The sequence below is a fragment of the Poecilia reticulata genome, chromosome 20, assembly GCF_904066995.2.
Source record: "Poecilia reticulata chromosome 20, P_reticulata-male-v2, whole genome shotgun sequence".
Lineage (NCBI taxonomy): Eukaryota > Metazoa > Chordata > Actinopteri > Cyprinodontiformes > Poeciliidae > Poecilia > Poecilia reticulata.
In genome coordinates, this window is record NC_088849.1 from 3599863 (window position 1) to 3618296 (window position 18434).

Genomic DNA, 18434 nt, shown 5'->3' on the forward strand with positions numbered 1-18434 from the left:
GATTGAGTCTATCAAGCTCAACTTCCGCGAGAATGCTCGCTCTCGCACGGACCACAGCGCTGACATCACCATCTGGCCAGCCCCCCCAGGACAACAGCAACAGTTCCCGCCCACATGGTTCCTCGTTCTCCCCGCATGGCCAACCAAAGCCACCACCCAGGCACCTCCATTGAGTCTCAACTCCCCCTTTACCCCCTACTTCCTGCACCTACAGGTGGAGGTCCGGGGAGACGGCAGCGGCGTCTCCGTGAAGGGATCCCAACTTTTTCAACCCCATTTAATCTCACATCCATTATTGGAAAATTAGAATCATCGTGCAGTAGTGCTTCTTTCACATAGTCATGCGTCATTGCCTTCATCATCACCACCACTTTCACCACCTGAAGTAACTTTAGACTCTGACTGGTCCTGACTGGTACTTTATGTGAAGGAAAATTCCAGGACGGCAATGAGCTCTCTGAGTCTGGCATCTTGGAATCGCCGGCTTTCACGTGGAAACCCGGTGGTGGGACCTGCTAGAAAAACCACCATCATTCCCCACTGCACACCCACCAGGTGGCAGCAGCAGTCTCTTCAGTAGTGACCAGAACAATTCGGCTCTCCTATTGGATTCCCATCTCTTTTTCCTTGTGATTTAAGGAGTCGTTTTTTCCCCCCTGTAGCCACATACTCTCTGCTTCTGTAACGTTGTAGTAATTCAGTATCCATTTCATCATGGCTTCCTCTTTCTTGATCATCATGCAACCATATGCAAGCTGACTTTAAAAAAAGAAGGCTGTTTTAACTCTAATTTAACTCTTTATTCTCTGTGTTTGTGATGAGGTGTTTGATTGAAAAGATTATATATAGAAATGAGCAACTTTGTTCTGTTTGGATCCTCTTTATTTCCTTCTTTCCATCAAGTTCCTTGACAATAGAACTAGGTTGTATTTATTATATCAATGCTATTCATAGAAAAGCAATACCACAGGTGTTTTATTTCCTTTTCATCAAGTAGTGCTCAGAAAATCTTTGAAACACGCACATGTTCTTGCAAACTAAGACACACAGTGTGAAGGAGATGAAGAATGTTGCAGAACGTTGAGGAAAAGGTCGATAGATGAAATACAAAAGGAATTTCAGAGTCATGGTTAAATATCAGATACGTGGTCAGTGCTGTGACTGAAGAGGTTTTAAATAATATAAGATAGGACGTTTGCTGAAGCCGAGAAGCTTTCACTGAGTCCAGAGGGAGATGAGGGAGACGCAGTTCTGATTGCTTCTGAAACAAAAGGAACCAAGTGTCTCATATGTGCCTCCTGTTTGTCTTACCTTAACAAAAAAAAAAGAAGAACCCCAGTAGATAAGAGTGATGCAGTCTCACGCCTAAAACAGCTTAGAGAGAGAGAGAGAGAATATGGTGGCAGATGAAGAGTTGTTCTGTTCTGAGCAGTCTGGTTCTGGTGTTGCCCTTGTTGACTGTTCTATTTTTAGGTGTTTCTGTGCGGGTCAGGTTAGTGTGGTTTTAGGAGTTTGCTCAAGATTCAGTTCAATTTAGAAATCATCTACAGTACTATAGTGTGTTCAGTGCTCTTCTTGTTGGCATACTGCCATTGGGACATGGTCTTACTTTATTCTCTTCTCTTGTAGCAACCTGTTGCCTCCTGATGCCTTTATGATGCATGGCTAGAAAATAGAAAATCAACCCCAAACTCAAAGCTCATGGGTTTTACTCCAGGTGTTGTGTTCTGGTATTGCTTGCATAATTTTAAAATAAGAAATTGACAGGAAGTTCTTGTGATGGTTTGGTGTTGAGATTTAATCATGCTGCTCCAACATTGTACATACTGATTACGCAACTTAACTATTGTTGAAAATCTTTTAGCCGAATGATATTTTGATAGGTTATCAGTGGTCATTTGATTTGTAAAATATGTTTATCAATAATTTTAATGTTACTTTGATATATCCAGGATATTATAGGAAATATATATTATTCTGTTTAGCTAATACATACATATCACAATATGTAGTCATTACATGGAGCTTGTTAGCAAACAATGCTACATTAGCAATTTTTTCAACATTTTAAGCAAACAATTTTAAGCTTACTATTTTACTTATAACCAGCTTTTCAAAAATATTTCCATCTTTTACAGGCTTCACCATGGTCACCTGCTAGCTAACAGCTCCACCTGCCAGCTAGCGACACTTAGCTAATCTAATTTGAGCATGAGTTGACATTTTTTTGCTAGTACACTCTAAAAAATGTCAGTTAACATAATTTGGTTCTAAATGTGGTTACTTATTCATGAACGAGTACTGAGCACTGAGTTCATGAAATAGCACCAAAATGCAACATTTTAAAATGTTGAACCAGTTACTAAATATTTTTTCTGTTCAAGTAAAAGTGCTTAATTATTATAATAAAACTATGTTACTGATTGTTTTTGGATTAAATTTAGAAAGTAAATTGTCTATGTAATAGACTAAAGTGACATTTTGTTGAATATCAGTATCATACCTGGAGTTGGTAAAGGGTTCTGCATGGTCACACCGAACTGTCAAAATTGATTCTCAGTGTTGCCGCTGCCGCACGACAGAAATCTAGTCATTTTGTTCTCAGCTTTATGTCATCAGCCTCTTCTTGTCACAACCCCCTTGGCAAACTTTTCACTCCTCTCTCCGTGGAAAACTATCATGTGATTGGTCTTAACTCCGTGGTTGTGTTTATGCGGAAAACAACGCTACTCAGCGGTGCGACCATTAAGGGCCCTTAACCCTCCTGTTGTCTTGATCCTTTTCATAAGCCCAAAACTAGTCAGCTATTTTTTGATCAGAGCAAATGTACCATCATAAGTCTGTTTCAGTCTCAGAAATCCCACTGTAGTCTATGAAAACTCTGAGAAAGCCAGAGAATGCTTGAACCTCTTGCAAAAGCAAATCCTCACTTGAACAACATTTTACATGTTATTGACTGTGTATAATCTCACTTAAAAATAACAGATCCAGGTCATTTTACTAAGTAGTGTAAAACTACTCACTGGTACTTAAATTCTAGTTTTATTTTTATTTTTCACATAGATGTGGGCTCTGAATATCTATTATTCAGAGAAATTCAATTGTCACTGCAATTTAATAAACTCAAATGTATTAAAGACAAATTTAGTTACACCTGCGAAATCTTTTAAAAGCGAATATGTTATTCAAAATATTTGACAAACCTGCCCTCATCTCTTATCTCAAGATAACTTGTCACAAAGCTTTAATGATCCATCACAAGAGGTAATGCCAAGAATTCAAAGTCACACTTCAGAATCTTTATGTAAAGAAATTTTTTTTTATCAAGTTGATATGTTGCTGTTGCTTTGATGAAACTAAACTGCACCTTAATGCTTTAAATCATATATCAAAGAGGATTAACTGTGATGTAGTGGTAATTCCACTTTTTATGAATAGTAACTCAAACATGAATGAGCTTTCGCTTGGTAACAGTAACCTGTTTGTCAGTTTTACCTGATTTCTTCAGATCGTTCCCATTATAATTCCTGTAAGTCTAGTAATAAATTGTACACATTCTGATACATATAGGCAATAGCTTGTAATTTCATACGGAAAAAGTTGTTTCTAAAGGCGTAGCTTTGATCTCACGGCTATTTTCTAGCTGAGCTCTTCCACGTGCCTGTCTGTAACTAAAACCCAGCTTTGCTTCTAGCCATAAGCTTCCATTCTCCTCTACTTCTGAGATTGTTCATAGATGCACTGTTACTCGCCCTGAAAACTACGAACAAACAACGTACAGCTGCAGTTATCGGTCCGTGGGCGGGAACCGTGCTTTTATTTCCACGTAGCTTTGCTGGTTTTTATGGGAGGAAGCGTTTTTATCATGACTGTTATGGCTGTTATTCTGAATACTTGTGACAACATGGTAAGCTTTGGCCTGTTTTTTGTTTTGTTTTTATTTTTTCGAAAGGGGGCCACTGAAGTGAAAGAATGTCTGTCGAGATAAATTGTGCTAAAGACGCAACACTTTTGTACATGTATTTATCGTTGTGTTCATGTAGCCTCGTGGCAGTTTCGCTCTCATGGTTGAAGGGGCTCGGGGTGTGAGTTTTTTTTTTTTTTTGCTGCAGTTTTACAGTTAGCGTTGGAGAAGATACCTGTCAACACACCTCTGTATTTGATTTCATTTGAAGTGCTGTAACGGCTTTATACATAAATACTGAAGTGGTATTATAGAATTTAATTAATTAGGATATTTCTAACATATTTTCTTGTACTTGTGTGTGCTGCCACAAGAAGCCCAGTCTTAAGAGATGAAAATAATGGAGAGAATAGCTCGAAAAGTAAGAATGCAGCGACCCCTGCTGATTTAAGGATAAAGTTAAATATAACGGAAACTAAAAAGTGATGTACATGAGGCTGACAAGTGAAGGGAGACGATACTGGCTAAGAATGGCACTTCCAGAACAGCAGCCTGTCTGAGAGAGAGCCTAGTTAGACAACTCACTGTAGCACCTGAAACCTTTCCGAGGAGCGTCGTGGAGCTTCAAATAAACATTTAACACTATGAATAACTGCTATACCTGCAGAGCATGCTGAAAACCAACAATGGCTTGTGTTAGGTAGACTTTCTCTCATTTACAGAACTTCCTCGTTGTTTGTTTGTTTTGTTTTTTGCGTGGGATTATGTTTTTCTCAATATTTTGAGTTTTAGTTTTGGTTTTGAAAAAAAGAAGTGTTTATTGTGATTACTTGTTAATTAGTGATGTGATTATTAAACATAAAATAAATTGGACTAAATTTCATATTTGTGTTCAGTTGTATTCTTTGCAGTTGTGGCTCAAACATGCACAGAGGCCAGTTTTTGCATATGACTACAAAAAAAAAACTTTTAGTTGGAAAAATTTGTGACAAAAAGCCCCTTTCACTATATTTTAGCCCTGACACAAATGATCATCTAACTTCATATGAGCACATGTAAAGTTGGGAAAGAGTCCTGCTGAGTCATAATCTTCTCCTGCCTGCAGATTTCTGTAGCCGTCAGTGCGGAGCTTGCGCAACATCAATAGCAGGTGAGCGTGGGCGCATCTGAGTGCACAGTCAGCTGCATCTGACTGCATCTGTGCTTAAGTATCTCACAGGGGAAAATATTGAAATTTTAGATCTGCTGTCAGGAAACTTATTAGATCTGAACCCCACTAAGAATCAGGATGACGTCACGTAACAGGAAGAGGAATGCTGTTTCCCTCTTTCCGTTTTAACTTTTTTCCACCACTTCCCTTCCATTCTTTCCCTCACCACATTGTTTGGTGTGTTTTTGCATTACTTCTGTTAGTCGCTAGGGGGCAAGCATGTTTTAGCTGATATGTAAGAAGGAAGAAGACACTCCCACACCAGTAGGTGGCGGTAATACATACCTAACGTCAAGGGGGAAAAAAAATCAAGAAGAAGACGACAGTTACCGGGGTAACGTCAACATCACTCGAGCTACTGAATGTTAGCTTCAGTTAGAATGGTGTAGCTTTTCTGTTTTCATTTAACGGGTTCTACATTATTTTTTGACCACACACCAACAGACGGAGACCGGAGCAGCTTCAGTAACCAAAGGAAATCGTCAATGGAAACTAACTAAAAGTTCGGAACCGAGACATTTTCCAAGGTAAACTGGTAATGTTAAGCAGTAGTTTGAGGCTGAACTAAACGTCATTTTGACATGAATATTCGCAGGATTAGAAAATGTTTAGATTACAGGAGCAAAGGGCTTCAAGACAAGCGAGGACGTTAAAAGATTAACTGCTCCTCTGAGCTAAAAACGTAACTGAAATATCGATGTGACTGTTCGCTTGTTGTCAGTTATCCATCCCTTGGTTTCAGGCATCATGGCGAGCCAGAGACCACCTTCCGGCATTGCGAGGCCGATGAGCCGGAGTGGATCTGCGGTTCCTGGTGCCGGGAGACCCCCGACAGCAGTGCGACCTCCTCCCACCGCTATACGTGTACCAACCGGGGTAAACGCTCCGCGGCATCCCGGAGTCTTAGTTCTCATTGCTTAACAGCGAGTCAGACATGACTAAACTTTCACACTTCCACAGTGCAATACAAACCTTCAGTAAGGCCGAACCACCGAGGGAACATGTTGAATAACTAACATAAAGACTCAGATTCCTGTGTGACGATATGAATGTTTTGTCATCAGCTTACGAAAAAGCAATACTCTTCATCAGTTAAATAAAGGTTTGAATGTATACAAGTTCTAAACATATCGAATTTATGAGCTCCTGTACTTGTATAAAAATAAGAAAATGGCAAACAGGAAAGATACCAACGCTGTCCTTACAGGACAACTGCTGCTACACATCAGTCGGTTTATAATCAGAGTCATTCTTATAGTGATGTTTTCCAGATGGTTCCAACTACCAGTGGGCACCCAGGTATGAGAGGGGCCATCCCCTCTCCTGGAGTCCTGTCAGCAGCCATTAAAGTGGCTGACAGGCCCGTCACCCAGCAGGGCCTCAGTGGGATGAAGACGGGAATGAAAGGTATAGTTAAAGTGCCACCAGGCTTGTCTTTGTCTCTAAATGAACTGCTGTTGGTGGACGGGTTCCTTTTATATGACCAAAAGTAACAAAGTCACCAAGATGTTACCTCTCTTTCTCTCTCTCTCTCTCTCTCCCTTTTTTTCTGTCACTTTCCAACTTCCAACTCCTGGCTTCCCTTTCTGAAGGACCTCAGAGACAGATTCTGGATAAATCCTACTACCTGGGTCTCCTCAGGTAACATGATAACCAGCAGATTGTGGCCACATTTACCGACACAATCATTTCTTCTAATAAGCTGTTTAAGTGTGAATTTTTGCTATTTTTACTTTTAGTTTATGTAGGGAACAATATAGTTAGGAAAATAAAATGAAGCAAATTCACATGTAAAAAAAGAAAAAAAAACTTGTGTGTTAGCTAAAGCAGCATTACATCTCATCCCTTCAACCTTTTCACATTTTCTAACATTACAACCACTGTCTCCATTTAATTTTATTGGTATCTCATTCAGTAGACAAACAAAAATATTAATATCTCTTTATAGGTTTAAAATCATATTTTAACTCCACCAACTGTATCCGATCACGCATCTTTAAAATGTCCGACCTGCCGATTCCAATTTTGGCTGATTACCGTTTTTGTTTGTGATCTGAAAAGTTTCTTAGTTTAGTGACAGTCACTCAGACCTGGTGTTCTGTCAGTCTGCTCTCTCTCTCTCACAGCAGAGCAAAAAGAGACAAAATATGGAGAATATAAAGGGGTGTGAATAATTTAGCAAGGCGGTATGCTGTGTTACTGCAGAATATTCCAGAAATCCTTCCATATTTCAACTTTTAGGCGACACTATGACGTGAAAGTGAATGTTTCTGTTGTTTTCACCATTAGGAGTAAAATCAACGAGCTGACCACAGAGACCAGCAAACTGCACAAAGAGATAGAGAACTACAACCAGGAGAACTCCGTCTATGTTTCCTATGAGAAAAGGTCTGTGATGGATTTATCCACTTTTATAAAGATGCAATCAGTGAGTTTGAGATCAAATCCGTTTGTATTATAAACCTTTTTCTGTTTGTGTGTGTTGCAGGGCAGAGGGTCTGGCTGCAGAGATTAAGGACCTGCAGGGCCAGCTTGCTGACTACAACATGGTAAACAGGAAGTACTTGGCTGCTGTCACCAAGACTGTAGCCTCAGTGATGATCTGGGAGGTTTTTTTTTAAATTCTTATTTACATCAAATCTGTTTTCAGCTGGTGGACAAGCTCAACACCAACACAGAGATGGAGGAGATGATCAATGACTACAACATGGTGAGCATGACCTGGTATTGGTTAGAAAAGTTGCCCGAGGACACATTCAGCATTGTTCCTCATTGCTTCCCGTTTTACTTTGTGTTTTCCCAGCTGAAAGCGCAGAACGACATCGAGGCACGAAGCATTGACAGCATCTTCACAGAGAGAAGAGAGTATGGATCATTCAGCTCATTTCACTATGTTTAAGCAGGCAGCAGTGTAACACGGAACTGACTGAGGTCCTTCAAGGCAATGGCTTGCCAACAAAATATCACAGTAACCACGCAGATTCATATTCACCATATCAAAATAGGGAAACCTAAACTTTTTCATCAAATATTCAGAATCAGGTCAGCATAAAATTGTTGGGCACACTTGAAGGAAAAAAAGACACATCCAAGCCTGTTTTTCATTTCCATCTTTTAACTTTTGTCTTTGATAGTGACAGCTGAAATCTGTCCTTAATGGAGTCAATTTGTGCTATACTCAAACGTTCAGAGTTTTATACTAAAACTTTGAGCATAATATGACTCCTGGTAGTTAGATGATTTAATGAATTGCAGGAGTGGACAATCCATAGCACTGTTTAAATAATCTCAAGCCACTTTCAAGACATACAGGTCAAATTTATATCACATTGAAATATATATAAAAAATAAACATAATTCATGCAATTCCAATTACATACACACATTCAGATTTGGATACATGAAGTCTTATTCAGTCATAACTAATAGAATACAGATTAAGATTAAGAAAACCCATATGATTTCTTCAAAGCAAGCATGTGCTGAGAGTGGGTAGGAAATAGTTTTAATCCATAAAATAAATGTTTTATGAATTAAAGACATTAATTTACAAGTCTTACATTTTGTCATGGCAGTGCTACTTAATTTTATATATGTAGTTTTTATTTTTCTGTTACTGGAGGCAGTTGAGGCTACCACTAACTATCTGCTAATTCTTGCTATCAAGCACTAGCATTTCAGTGTCAGTCATATATAAGTGCAAATTTATAATCAGTTGGATGGATGATGTTAGTTTTTGCCACTGGCTCACTTCTGTTGCTAACTCACACGAGTGTCAGTGCATTTTGTGCCAAAGAAATGTTGAAGCTTGGCACTAAGGTGGTTAAGGCTGTAGAGAGCCATAAGCAGTGTGAGAAGCATAAAGCTGCTACCAAGTACCACAAACAAACCTCGGAAATGTCATCATTTTTGCTACATTTGATTATAACACACCAGGATCCCCCAAACATCCCCAATATTTCTAGTTTTTTTGGTCTTAAATATTATTCAATGTTGCATTAAAAAGATCTTCAAAAGTCTTTCATTTGATTTGCCTAAACCTGCAGATACCCTGTTCTTAACATGATTACATTGCTCATTTAATCAGACACGATGACACGGAGAAGGATCAGTAAACCTCAAACAATAATTCTTCACAGTATATAGAAGCTAAACAACAAGCTTAGTTTACATAAGCTAGTTCTTTAGCTTATTAAACAACTACATTTACAGATCTAAAATTTATAGATTCAGTCTAATTTGATACCAGCCCTTCAGTGAGATTCTGTTCCTCATTGTATCTCTTCCTCTGAATCCTCCATCCTCTTGATGTATGGATCTTCAAAATATCCATCCTCCTCGTCTTGTTCCTGTATCCGATGACTCAGTTCCTCAAAAGTGAACGTCTGCTGGCTCTGGCACCCTCCTGTTTCAGTTGGCATGGTGTCCTGGCCCTCTTCTTCATCGTCTTCAACCAGTCTCCGATGTCTGTAGTTGTGGAAGCTTTTGTACCAGGAAGGTCCTTTGATGGCAGTGAGGATGAGTATGCAGGTGGTCAGGCCCAAGGCAGCAACGCAAGCTGTGAACTTCCATATGTGTCCAGGTACATTTTTCTGACCTGGTTGCAGAGTGGAGATAAAGAAAATAAAACTCAGTTTAACTAGTTGTTTTTTAGAGGCTTAGGAAATGTTGTGATCCACCTAAGGTAGGGTTTCTGTATCAATATGACCGTTAGGAACTTTTGGGTGCCACGTCAAAGGGAAGAATGACTTGCATAGAAGAACAGTGCATCATAGAGTATGTCTTACGTTTGCTGACGGTACAATTATGACTTGTTGAAGTGGTTGTTGGCGTATTGTTGGTTTCTTTAAATTGTTGAGGGGTGACTGGTGGTATTGGAGATTTATGGTCCGTATGCACAATGACTGGTGGTGATGAAGAACAAATATTTATATAATCCAGGAGATTTCTTCCTTTCTGCTCTGCTGGAGATGCACAGGTGACGTTTGGTTCCCCTAAAGACCAAGACATGGATAGCAGTCATGCATGTTTTACTTAGATTTCTCAGCAACAGCTACTGAGAGTCTGTGTGTTTTTACAAAGGAATCTTGGTACCAAAAGAGATATTTGCTTCTTTCATCCTTCCAATGGTGTCAAGCAGAGAACAGGAACAGTTCCAGGGGTTTTCTTGTAGATACAGGGTCTGATGAGAACACCCATGTTAGGGTTGGTAGATGCCAGGAAACACTTGAACAAATTTGAATCAGTTTAGCTTACTTAAGATAAACAATTCAAGTTGTTGCCATTCATTAACATCAGTGGAAAGCAGTAATTGGACCGACACCTTGAGAAGATGTGTACCTCTAGTGCCCGAGTCTTCCATTATAATGTGACAGTCCTTAATGTTGGTAATGTCTGTTTCGCACTTCTGCAAGCATCTGTGGCTAAGAATCATATTTATCACCAAAACCTGTCTGCATGTAGAGTAAATCCCAAACACATGAGGCCATTCTTTCAGGATTCTTGAGGATATTTAGTAAATCTGGACAGGTTAGGCAGGTTGCTGACTACAACATGGTAAACAGGAAGTACCTGGCTGCTGTCACCAAGACTGTAGTGTCAGTCTTGGTGATGGGAAGGTGTATACCGCTAGTGCAAAGCTTACCTTCAGACTTTTTAAGTTGATGAATGTCTTGTCACAGAAATCTGTCAACTTGTTGTTGGAAAGGTCCAGGTCTTCTAGAACATCCAGTCTAGAGAAAGCCTCAGGATCCAGACTGGAACAAGAACCATAAACAAACCAGGAATCATCAATTGATTGGATTTTGTTGTAGAACAGAACACCATACCCACTGCATTTAGCTTTCTTAGTTACCTGCTGATGTTGTTTCTGCTTAGAGATAGGACTCTCAGGTGCGATAGCCCAGAGAAGAATTTGGCCGGCACAGTAGTGACAAGGTTCTCACCTAAATGCAGTTCAACTAGTGTTGAATAAGTAGCCAGGGCTTGTTGGTCCGTCTCATTCAAAGTGATCTGGTTGCCTTTGATCTCCAGAATGGAAACATTTGACTTGTCATTAGGAGGGATGACTTGTAGAAGCTTATCTTTCAGGTCTTTGACCAGCTGAAGGATGGACAATAATTAGAGAACCATAATCAGGAGGAAATGAAACATTGACATTAAATATGTTGGAGACCTGTGTATACTGGAACAATTTTTTTTTTCTAAAACGGGAACGATTTTAACCGTGTGTGCCCCGCATCAACATGGAATTTACTTTTTTCTTTTAAACAGGTTCCAGAGTGAAAACGTTGTTCTCGTGTAGCACCTGTTTTGTGAAAACACCAACTTATTAGCCGACCTCTATCCCGGTCCTATAACGCCTAATTCGAGATACGTGTCAGGCTCAACTTTGTCGTCACTCCACTTGGCGCTTTGTTGTTCGCCATTCTTGTTTTCTTGTAGTGTTTACCGCTGACCTTGTGTGGAGGCCATATGTGTGTGCTTGTTCCGTTCTCCCCTGGCGCGTTTTGACGGCTGTGTAATTGCCGAATGTTCCTGTATGGATGAAAACTTTTGTGGAAACAGTCCTGTGTGGATGCGGGTGTTTTTGAAACGACAACCTGTTTTAGAAAAAGCGTTCCCGTACAGACAGGGCCTAAAACGTTTCATACCGATGCATTGTTTGCTTCTCCGAATTCAGCCACTGCAGAAAGACATAGCAGGAGAAGAAACTGCCAACATCCGTCCATTCTTTTACTCTGGAGAGAATAAAAACCAAGATTCATAGAGGAAATCGTACTTTACTGAAGTAGAAAATAATTATGCATAATTATACATAATGGAGAAAGACAAAATATTCGCCAAACAAATCTAGCTACAAAAAACTAAATCTTTACTCGTAAATATTTAATCACCCAGGAAGCCATTACCTAGTACTTGTTGGAACACCTTTGTTGTCGAGCTCAGCAGCAAAATGTGAATTGCAGGGCTTTACAGTCTTCTAAAGTGGGATTTTGGTCCTCATATGAGTACAGAAAGTCATTTTTACTAGCTTAAAGCTTCATCATCAGATTTCTTTCTCTTCTTTAACTGCTCCTCTGTTGCCTTGGCGCAATGCTAAGGATTCTGCTTTCCGTACAGCATAGAAACTACATCCAAAAATGCTGAATTCACAAAATGCATCTGTGCAACAACGGCCTGGACTTGTGGCTAATAGTGTCTTACACAAGGACATGACAGACTCATAAAGATCAGCTGACACACAGGACCAGAAGTTGCTTGGAAATGAACATTAATGCAACACAGAAAACCTGATATAAGCTGTTTATTTAACCGAACACACACTCTGAGAGTCTTTAGCTGTGCTAGTACATACTTAAAAAGACACTTACCTGGGTTTCAGCATGTACACATACAAACTCCTTCACCTGTTGTCCATAAGCAGCCAGCACACCCAGTGACCCTTGATCTCTGTGTAACTTAAATTGTGCTACACTCTGTTCCTGCTAGCGAATCAATCAGGTCAGTCCTCCTAACTGGACTTCCTCATTGGTTTACTTCCTTAGTTGAGGCTGAATATGCGCTGAGGAGAGATTGTAGTTACATTGAGAATCCTCAAGGATTATTGATATGGAATAGATCAGAAATGTACGGCTTCCTGACCACAATTTGATAATGATACTAATGTGGTTCACCAGCCCAAGTGGCTAATTCAGAGATGCCTTAAAAAAAAGAACTCAACATAGGGTGAAATTTTCAAGGAAATTAAAGTTTTCAAAAATAGAAGCTGACTATTCATCTCTTATTCATTGTTTGCTTTGAATTTAATTCAGTGGTAAATAAAACCTCAAATATCCAGTGGTCAGTATTTTTTTTTCCACTCATAAACACACATTTATTAAACCTGGCTAAATAAAGCAAGAGTTTCTGAAGAAAGATTGATCCAAATCCTGTTTTAGTTATGGAGAAAACATGCAAAACCACTTTCAAGAAATCAGACCCCTTTCTTCGTTTCAATGATTCTGTTTTGATTTGTATATTCTTGTAAAAATATAGAAAGTACACCATCTTTCTACTCTTTCTATTCTGAGGTTTTCCATACTGACACATCAGATTCTACCCCCCCCCCCCCCCTACACACACACTCTTTATTAAGTATCTCCTTTAGCACCAGTTATCTCTGTATGATTTCATCTGCCTGATATTGTTATGGAGACCTTTGGCCAACTCCTCTTTTGGAATCCCACCACAGTTTCCCTTTATTATCCGTAACTTCTAGAGCTAAATTCTCTACGGCTGATCTGCTTCGCTGATGTCCTCCTTTAGGTTTCACATACCTAAATAATTCCAGAGACATCCCTGATGGTGACATGTTCTTGTTTGACATGCAGGAGAGAAGAAGTCCTCCGGGCGATCGAGGAGGAGATCAGAAGGGAGAGGCAGGTGGCTGAGGAAGTCGTCCAGGCAATGCCTTCAGCAAAGCGTGACAAATATTTCTCCATGACAACAGCCAATGAAGAACTGTTGCAGGTATGTCTAGATAAAAAAAAAAAACAATAAAAACTCCCGAGAAATGATTTATTATAACCTCGCCTCTATGTTTTTGTGTTTTATGCAGGAGCTTGCGGTCCTGCAGGAGGAGCTGGACGTCCTGGTAACCAGGAAGGAAGACTATGAAGCGGTGAGTTTGGGCCAAAAGAACGCAGCGCTGAATCAGGTCCAGGTCCATCATGCATCTTCCCTCTGCAGGAGCTGTCCCACTCACAGATAAAACAGGAAATGGTTCGACTTCATGAGACGCTGGCATCGCTGGAGGGGAAGCGGAACGCCATGGAGGACGAGCACAGGAGCCTGGGCTCCCCCCAGGAGGAGAGGGAGAAGCTGCTGAAGCAGGTGGAGCCTCTTTGGGACGATTCGTTTAGGGTTACAGGGCGGGAGGTTCTACTTCTCCTTTCTACTTCTGAAGCAAATCAGTGGTCTTTCTTCTCTGTTGCTTTGTTCCCATTAATCTTAAAATTACACAATTTGACATTTGGAAAATAAATGTGCTCAATGGAAACACTGCAGCTTTGAAAAACCGAATCTGTCGATATGGAGCTTTTGCTCTTTTGAATGAGGTGGTTTTTCAGCTGTATCAAAATGATTCCTGTATTTTGCAAAACTGCAATGGAAACACTTTTTTCGCATCACTTCCACTTCCTGTCATGTGGTCAATAACAGGATGTTACTACTGGCAGAAAAGATGAAAATCACAGGAAGTGACTGGAAGATGACAGTTCAACATTTTTTTAAATTGTTTATACATGTGGACGTATTTAATGGAAACAATGTAACTGTGAAATTGTGTGTTTTAACTTTAGTGGAATATCAACAAAGTTTTGCGCACATTTACAAAGAGAACGTAGCTTGTGACACGGCGATGAGGAAGTTATGCTGCTAAAACCTTTTATCCAGAAACAACAAACACACAGGAAACATGGAGAGAGCAGAATATGAACAATATGTTTCGCTGACATCATCCTCACTGCTTGGGGAAACGTTCAAACTGGTCTGGCTCGAAAATGAGAAACATTTTGTATCACCAGGGATTAAAATGGACATCTACAAGAGGAAACAGCACCTCCTTCAGGCCAAATAGGGAATACATCAACAAATTTCAAAAAATATATGTATTTAGTAAATTAAAAATATGATTTTGATATTAAACTGACCAATCATCTGAAAAATGTGTAAGTAGACTTATTTTGTTAAATTCAAATTAGTTTGATTAATGTTTGTGTTTTTTTCTTCTTCTCAGGTGAAGGAGGACAACCAGGAAATAGCCAGCATGGAGAGACAGTGTGTATTCACACTTTGTTAATCTAAAAGCTTATAGCCAGCTCGATATAATCATGTGTGTGTGTGTGTGCGTGTGTGTGTGTGTGTGTCTCAGGCTTACTGAGATCAGAGACAGGAAGAGACAAATTTCAGAGGACATCCGGAACCTGGACCAGGACTCAGAGGCAGCTCAGGGTAACGCTGCTGCATGATGCTCTAAGCTCCCTATGTGTCTTGGACCATTCTTATTCTTTTGTTTAAATTAAATGTATAAATTAATATATACATTAATATATACATTGTTCTGTCATCAGGCGAGTGCCAACAGAAGTACAAGGAGCTGAAGAGGAAGGAGGAGGAAATAGACAGTGAGTTCCAGTCAGAGAGAGAAAGACGGACTGTGACAAATCCATCATGATCAACATATGTGGCCTTTTTTAGCATTTTTATAACTGATGGCAACAATGTGCTATAAAATGATACTATAGATATAAAACTGCCCCTTTGAAAGCTACATCTCGTTGATGATGATTGTTTTATAAAATCATTAAAAGGGTAAAACATGAAGGGGTGGATACTTTTTCCAGACACTGTGTTCCAATCGATGACTGTTTCAGGGTTCCTGGACTCGTTTGAGGAGTCCAGAGCCGAGGAGCAGGAGAAACTGACCAGGAGCCAGGAGGACATCGTCTCTCTGCTGGAGCACTGCAGCAGGGTGAGTGAGAGAGAGACTGATGATGATGAGGACAATTAAAACTGGAGGTGTGCTCTGTGTGTCCAGAACATGTTGCGGCTGCGTCACGTCGACACGGTGACCGCCAGCGAGCTGAAGAACATGCAGGAAGTGCTGGTCAGCAAGGAGACGGAGGTGGTCCAATCAGAAAGCACCGCCAGAGGCCTGACCACAGGTCCTTAACTCAGACGCTCCCAAACCCAGAGGAAAGTAAAAGATTTTATCTGCTGACCTGTCGCTGTCCTGCAGAGTCCCGCCGGCTGCAGCAGGACCTGGAGAAGGTTCAGCAGCTGGAGGGGAAGATCAGCGCCGAGCTCAGCACCCTGAAGGAGCAGGTCAGCACCATGGAGACGGAGCTGCTCACCTACAGAGACCTGGACGCCCTGAGGCGGAGCGCTGACGACAAGAGGAAGGTAGGACCCACCGCTCCTGGGACACAGCAGCACCCCCTCACCAAACGCTGAGCGCCTGCTTCGTTCTGCTGCTGCAGAGGCTCCAGGAGGAGCGGCTGACCCTGAGTCAGCGCAGAGACTTCTTCCTCCAGCTGCTGGAGGAGATGAACCAGAAACATGAAGCCCTCAAGACCAAGCTGCAGGAGAACGAGACGCACGCTCAGGTTAGAGCGGCAACACGTCCAACCGAACGCTCTCAGCACATTTGTTTCTTTCAGGAACTCAGTGGTGTGTGTTTGTGTGTGTGTGTGTCATTGGTGTCTCAGCTGTCCAACCTGGAGAGGAAATGGCAGCACTTGGAGCAGAACAACTTTGTGATGAAAGAGTGTATCCTTCACAGATCGCACCAAACAGTTCAAGTTAAAATACTATTTCCACTAATGTCTTCATAGCAAAGCTAAATAAGCAAAATGTTAGCATTTTTGCTAGCTTTGAAAATATTTGGCACTGTTAGCCTCCCCTAAATGTATTTTTTTAAACGACTAACTTATTAGTCTATAAAGCAGCAAATTATTGATTACAATTTATTAATTAATCTTATAAAAATGTCACAATATGCAGATTTTTCATTTAGCCTCTTTCTTGAACATATAGTCTACTCTAATTAAATAATTTGACAAATTTTTCAATCATTAATTCATCATGATTAATCTTTCAGTTCTGCTTGGTTCTTTTATCAATTTTCAGCTGAATAGTTTGACATCTCTGAAATTTTGTTTGACTGTCACAAATTCAAGTAGTTAGATGTTAATAAAATGTGTGAATTATATTAACATTAAATCTGTGCCCAGGAGTTGGAGTCTTTCAAGGATAGCTATCATTAGTTGTAGCATTAGCTCCTGCTAAATACCATTTTGGTAGCGTTAGCAAAACTTATTAGTATTGTAAGGTTAGCACAACTAACGTTTTATCTGTGTTCACTACTGAATACCAAGTACCTTCATGTCTCTTGAAATACACTTCAAAATATGTATAAAAGTAAAAATTAGCAGTATGAACTATAATTGTGGCTATTTGAGTTTATTTCTAAGGAATCTTCCAGACATCCTTCATCAGGAATCACGACAATTTAATTATGGTAAGTAGGAATGCAGACATCCTGAACTTTCTTTAACTTTTCTTTCAGTCATCGCTTCCAAAACTCAGGAGAGCGACTACGAATCGGTTGCTAAGGTCGTCTACCAGCAGGTGGCAGACTACAACAAGAGCCTAGTAGAGGCGTTGCAGAACAACAGGAACTGACCTATATTCTCATTAACTTTGTGTTCAGTATCAGCTTAGCAATACAGTAAAAGTGGAAACTTCTAGTTAAGGTTAGCTTTCTGGGAGCATTTCAGATTCTTTTCCCAAATCAGTAGAAGCGTCACTCGTTTGTCAATAAAGCCAGACTCGTGTCATGCGTTGGACTAAGATGATGTGACATTGACAGAATATTTTCCAGAAATTTCCATTCATAAGTTGATTTCTGGTGAATCTTGAATATAAATGTAAACTGGTTTTTATATCAATCAAAACACAGCAACTGTTGCAACAATAAAGTCAAAGTAACTCAGAACTTTTTTTTTTTTTTGCATTTATTGCTTATAATTAAAGAAAAAGAAAAGATCAACGATTTGCATAAAATCCAAATTCCACTCTAGAAATATATGTTTGACCTTTCCAAAGTACAGTAAACATAACGGCTGAGGGTGGCAGCAGAGGGACAGTACAGCACTGCTCAAACGGGCCGTTTGGAGCGACGCGTCCTCAGTATGTACACCGGACTTCCTTCTTGATCCACACCGGCAGTCTGAGCGCTTCTGATCTGGAGCTCAACACGACCTTCAGATGGGAGGAAGGACGTTTGATCTGAATTGCTGGAGACAGATCAGCAGCAGATGGGGGACGGGTTTCTGGATCGGAGAACAGTTTCCATCACTGGAATCTCCCGGCAGTCACATTCAGGAATAACAGGCGTGAATGCATAGATCAGTTGCAGTGACAGTAGGCTGACAAACACACACAAATAAAAAAATCTAATACAAGCAGCACATTGACGAAGCCCTGAAAACGAGGTGGCTGTAGGACGTTCGGCGTAGAATCACTACGTCGAACAACGAACACAAGCAGGAAAAGGTTTGAATCGACACTCATGAAGACATTTCTCACAGCTCCATAGCTCTTAGTAGCCACTTAGTTTAAAGTCAAATACATGACAAATTGAGACTTTTCTTAAAATGGGAAAGCTAAGTTAATTCTAGAGATGCACCAATCTACGACAGATTTCCCAAGCTAGGAAATAAAAACTGGAGCAGCAGCTCATCATAACAAACATTCACGTCTTAAAAGATGTTATCA

The 18434-nt window shown here is 40.2% G+C and overlaps 3 protein-coding genes across 6 annotated transcripts in view; 2 read left to right on the plus strand and 1 right to left on the minus strand.

The window, feature by feature from the left end:
• LOC103482353 (uncharacterized) overlaps window positions 1-4787 on the plus strand; it is a 100630-nt gene extending 95843 nt beyond the window's left edge. The window contains exon 17 of the mRNA XM_017301847.2: window positions 2-4787. Coding sequence (XP_017157336.1) covers window positions 2-6 — 5 coding nt within the window. The 3' untranslated portion in view covers window positions 7-4787. The remainder of the gene's footprint in view (window position 1) is intronic.
• A 445-nt stretch (window positions 4788-5232) lies between these two features.
• ift74 (intraflagellar transport 74) lies at window positions 5233-17652 on the plus strand. Of its 3 annotated transcripts, none has more exons than XM_008438476.2 (20): window positions 5233-5641; window positions 5857-5990; window positions 6386-6521; window positions 6707-6755; window positions 7404-7502; window positions 7603-7663; window positions 7765-7824; window positions 7918-7979; window positions 13487-13625; window positions 13714-13776; window positions 13845-13988; window positions 14893-14933; window positions 15028-15107; window positions 15227-15280; window positions 15530-15627; window positions 15694-15820; window positions 15895-16058; window positions 16136-16261; window positions 16364-16424; window positions 17224-17652. In XM_008438476.2, exons 2-20 carry the CDS (start codon window positions 5862-5864, stop codon window positions 17337-17339), a joined length of 1809 nt encoding a protein of 602 aa, XP_008436698.2. In that variant the 5' UTR covers window positions 5233-5641; window positions 5857-5861; the 3' UTR covers window positions 17340-17652. The 3 variants fall into 3 exon arrangements, with proteins under 3 accessions (XP_008436698.2, XP_008436700.2, XP_008436706.2); XM_008438478.2 differs by having other exon boundaries at window positions 5234-5616; XM_008438484.2 differs by lacking the exon at window positions 5233-5641 and adding an exon at window positions 6075-6216 and having other exon boundaries at window positions 5910-5990.
• Window positions 8229-12710, minus strand: LOC103482355 (leucine-rich repeat-containing protein 19). 2 transcript variants are annotated; one of them, XM_008438475.3, is made up of 7 exons: window positions 12488-12710; window positions 11768-11854; window positions 10969-11216; window positions 10759-10870; window positions 10209-10296; window positions 9902-10108; window positions 8229-9711 (listed from the first exon to the last, which is right to left on the minus strand). In XM_008438475.3, exons 2-7 carry the CDS (start codon window positions 11843-11845, stop codon window positions 9386-9388), a joined length of 1059 nt encoding a protein of 352 aa, XP_008436697.2. In that variant the 5' UTR covers window positions 11846-11854; window positions 12488-12710; the 3' UTR covers window positions 8229-9385. The 2 variants fall into 2 exon arrangements, with proteins under 2 accessions (XP_008436697.2, XP_008436696.2); XM_008438474.3 differs by lacking the exon at window positions 12488-12710 and having other exon boundaries at window positions 11768-11938.
• Window positions 17653-18434: the final 782 nt, after the last annotated feature.